At 35.1% G+C, this 4,028-nt stretch overlaps 1 protein-coding gene across 1 annotated transcript; it reads left to right on the top strand.

The window, feature by feature from the left end:
• Nucleotides 1–888: 888 nt before the first annotated feature.
• On the top strand, nt 889–1,602 carry LOC106134121 (carbonyl reductase [NADPH] 3-like). The gene has a single exon (XM_013334089.2). It carries the CDS (start codon nt 889–891, stop codon nt 1,600–1,602), a length of 714 nt encoding a protein of 237 aa, XP_013189543.2.
• The last annotated feature ends 2,426 nt before the right edge of the window (nt 1,603–4,028 follow it).

Raw genomic sequence — 4,028 nt, 5'->3', positions numbered from 1 at the left:
CCTACTAAGTGTTTTACTTATAACCACATCAGTTTTTAGATATAATTACCTCTTAATGCATGTATTTATGATAATTTTAGAAAAATAAATAAACCTCCGCCAGCAATAGATTTTTTTTTTGGACAGCATCCACTGTCGTGATTGATTTCCTACTCTACTCGTACTCTTGCCAGTATGCAAACGTCACTCTTTTTTTTTTTGTTCAATAGCAACAAAAATTTATAAGACACTTGTGATAGACACCCACAAAGTTATGAAGTCATAAAAATATATGACATTTCTATCAACAAAGAAATGATGAATTGACACCTTTATTTTAGTAAAAACAGAGATAAAATTAAATAAATCACTGAATATCAAAAAATAATGTAGATTATGTCACTGTTAACATTTTTATCAATAAGCAGTGGACGAAGTGGTAAATGTTCAAATTATAAATAAAATATTTACAAAGCTTGACCTTCATACACAGTTTGCACAATATTGCATATAAGAAATTATATTTGCAAGTTTTATATAAGTAGTATTACGACTAAACAGGACATGTTAAACCTTGTTATTTTATCTCAATATCCTTAAAACTTGTAAAAGCATATTTTTTACATGATTAAGTATAAGTCACTAATTAAAATGTACGAAAGGTTTATTCAAATCGGATGTACATGAAAAAATGCTAACATCATGAAAGAGATAATGCCAAATTAATTGTACACGTGGATGCATGAAGTAAGATTTCTGCTTAGCAACTGATACATCTGTTTCTTGATTATTTGAACACACACTTGGCAAGCGAACTATCGCGAATGAGATAACACCTACGATATCAGCGTGTTTTATTTACTGTTGACGAATGGATAAGTCAGTGTGCGACCAGCGCTCGCTGAGATCATGTTGAAAAAAGTGGCGCTCGTGACTGACGCGGACCAGGGCATCGGCATCGACCTCGTGAAGACACTCAGCAAGAGATTCAACGGGGTCTTCTACTTCACCTCCCGGGATCCAGAAAAGGGATTGCTAGCCACCGCAGCTCTGCAAAAGATCGGCTGCAATGTAGAATATTTTCACCTAGACATCTCAGACAGAGAAAGCATCATTCGCTTCAGAGACTTCGTCGTGCAGAACTATTGGGGCATCGATACTCTGATCAACAACGTCGCTATCGACAATGGCGCGTACGAGTGCGAATCCTTCGAGAAGAGCAAGAGGATCGTGACGGACTATTACTTTAACTTCGTGATGATCGAGGAGTTGCTATTTCCTTTGCTGGTTGACAATGCGCGTGTGATTTACGTTTCCAAGCAGAGTGATGTAAGTTGTGTTAGAAACGAATATTGGCACGAGAGACTGTCCATGAAACATTTGAGGGAGGCTGATATCAATGACTTTTTGGTGTGGTATTTGGAGGCGATTAAGGAAGGGATGTTTAACCCGGCGGATATAGTGGAAGACGGGATGGTGGCGCCGTACAGAGTGGCTATAGTAGCGCTCGGCTTGTTAGTGACGTTGCAGCGAAAGAAGTTACAATCTAGATCTATATGTGTGGAGTATTTCTCGCCAAAATGGTCGTTTAAAAATTCCTCTCAATTGACTGCGCTGTTATAGTTGGTAGATGTAGATTTAACTAGTTTTAAGTGTTTAGAATATTACTAAAGATAACATGTAAAATTTATTTTAATATAGGAAAAGTAAATTAAATAACAATTTTAAATAGCTTTATTTTTATTTTTTCTTTCACGTATACGAATTATATTACATTTTTAACTTGTGTGTTTTATCATTAATGCAGGAAAGATTATTACTCACATGCATGATTTATAAATACGAGGATTATTCGTTGTCCATAATTTTCATGAAAAAAGGATTAGGTTTTATTTATTTATTACAAACGTTAATGAATTCTAAAAAACCTTTATGCGTGCGTGGAACTAGTTTTAATCCAGATTTGATAAAATAGTTTCAGTTGAAAATTAAATATAAATTTGGTTCCCATTTGGTTCCCAAAGTGAATGTATTTTTAATTACAGTTCAAAATTAAGTTATGAGACTTTTACAAGGCGACTAAGGGAGCGTCTTTTAAACTTGGAATTCTTAAAAAAGCATTCTTCACAATTCCATCATGCCATTGCATGCATTAGCCATACCGATGTACGTGACCTTTTATTCTGGTCAAGACTTTTGGCTTTGCCTACACCGCGAGCGATATAAGCGTAATAAGAAGTATATGTATTTTACAACAACCATGGAAAAAAGAAAATGGAAAAAACAATGTATATTTATAATAATGGAAATTAATGCTATTAAAAATGTACAGTGGAATAAAAACTATATACACTTTATACGTAAGGTTCTATGTGTCTTACTGTACCTACACCAGTAAAAGAAGCAATGACAATTTACCATATCAATCAAGTTTCTTTTATATGTGCCATGTGGTTCCCAGCACTAATAAAAAACGAATAGGACAACTCCATCTCTTTCCCATGGATGTCGTGAAAGGCGACTAGGGATAGGCTTATGAACTTGGGATTCCTTTTTAGAGCGATGGGCTGGCAACCTGTCACTATTTGAATCTCAAAGCCAGACAGCTGAACGAGGCCTTTATGTTTTTGTAAACTGTTGGCTCTGTCTATAGACGTGACTATATGTATGTATGTATGTTCCTATTATATAACTTCAATTTATCTCTAGTTTATAAACCTGCCGTAAATAATAACAAATGCGCTTTGTATGGGGCCTGTTATCAACGAATCGTTATCAGCAGGTCATGCGAGTCGTGACTCCTGGGATTAAGCTGTTATCGGCGATATTAAATATATTTCGCGAGTTTTCGACAGTTGATAGCGAAACGTACAAAATAGTACTTACTTAGGTATTTTGTGCGCACGATTGTGATAATATTAGGTAATTTATTGCTCGCTTGATTATATTAAATTACCTAGATTATAAATAACTCTAAAGATCTTATTTTGGAGCAAGTTTTATACTTTAAATGTAAACAAGCCATATTATTAAAGGATTGTGCAATTTTCCTCAAAATTTTCCTCATACTCCTTCGGCATAATTATAACATTACAACTAATTATTCTAACTTAGAAGAAGAACTATTGAACTATTATTGTAATTAGATGCATATATCCATATGATATAACTTCTCAATTTAACTTTTAATAAAATAATAAATTATTTGTGATTCTAACCAGAAATCTACAAACTTGTTTCACTTCTTCTTTTATTTTTCTGTACAAAAATAATATACTTATCCTACGCACTTTCATTTATCTTTCCACTTATAATGACCCTGAATATTTATTTTACTTCATTGCAATCCATCAATCTTTTCATTATGTATTTATGTACTTAAATACATAAATAACACTGCGATTGGTTCAAGAGAAAAGTCCCAGTAAATCTCCAGATCATCAACATAAGCCTCTTCAGACGCGCGCAAACCCACGGTTTCCAGTTGCCATACATCCTCAAAATTCATGAGCCCATTAATGCGCCCCCATGCCCGTTAACCCTGCGACGACTTATTGTGTAAACAACCGCCGAGTCCACACTCTGCAGGCTGTATGGGGTGTTAAATGTGACAACTGCACATGGAGTAAATACTGACGAACAGAGTATTTTTTGATTTGCTACTTAAGGATAATGTAACATACATACATAAAATCACGTCTATATCCCTTGCGGGGTAGACAGAGCCAACAGTCTGACTGAGTCTTTAAACATTAAGATAGAATTGAGATTCATATAGCGACAGGTTCCTAGCTCATCGCCTAAAAGAAGAATCCCAAATTTATAAGCCTACCCCTTAGTCGCCTTTTTCGACATCCATGGGAGAGAGATGGAGTGGTCCTATTCTTTTTTCTATTGGTGCCGAGAACCACCCGGCTGACTTCGGGAACAACGTCGATGTCGTTTGTCTGATAAGATGTTGTTACATCTTATCAGACAGAGTACTAATTAAAATTAGACCTTCGACGAGGCGCGTTATGTTGAAGTAACTTTTATCTGGATTTTCGAAT

The sequence above is a fragment of the Amyelois transitella genome, chromosome 2 (genome assembly GCF_032362555.1).
Source record: "Amyelois transitella isolate CPQ chromosome 2, ilAmyTran1.1, whole genome shotgun sequence".
In the NCBI taxonomy this organism is placed as follows: Eukaryota; Metazoa; Arthropoda; class Insecta; order Lepidoptera; family Pyralidae; genus Amyelois; species Amyelois transitella.
Note: the sequence above shows the minus strand (reverse complement) of the source record. Positions and strands in the feature narration are given on the sequence as shown.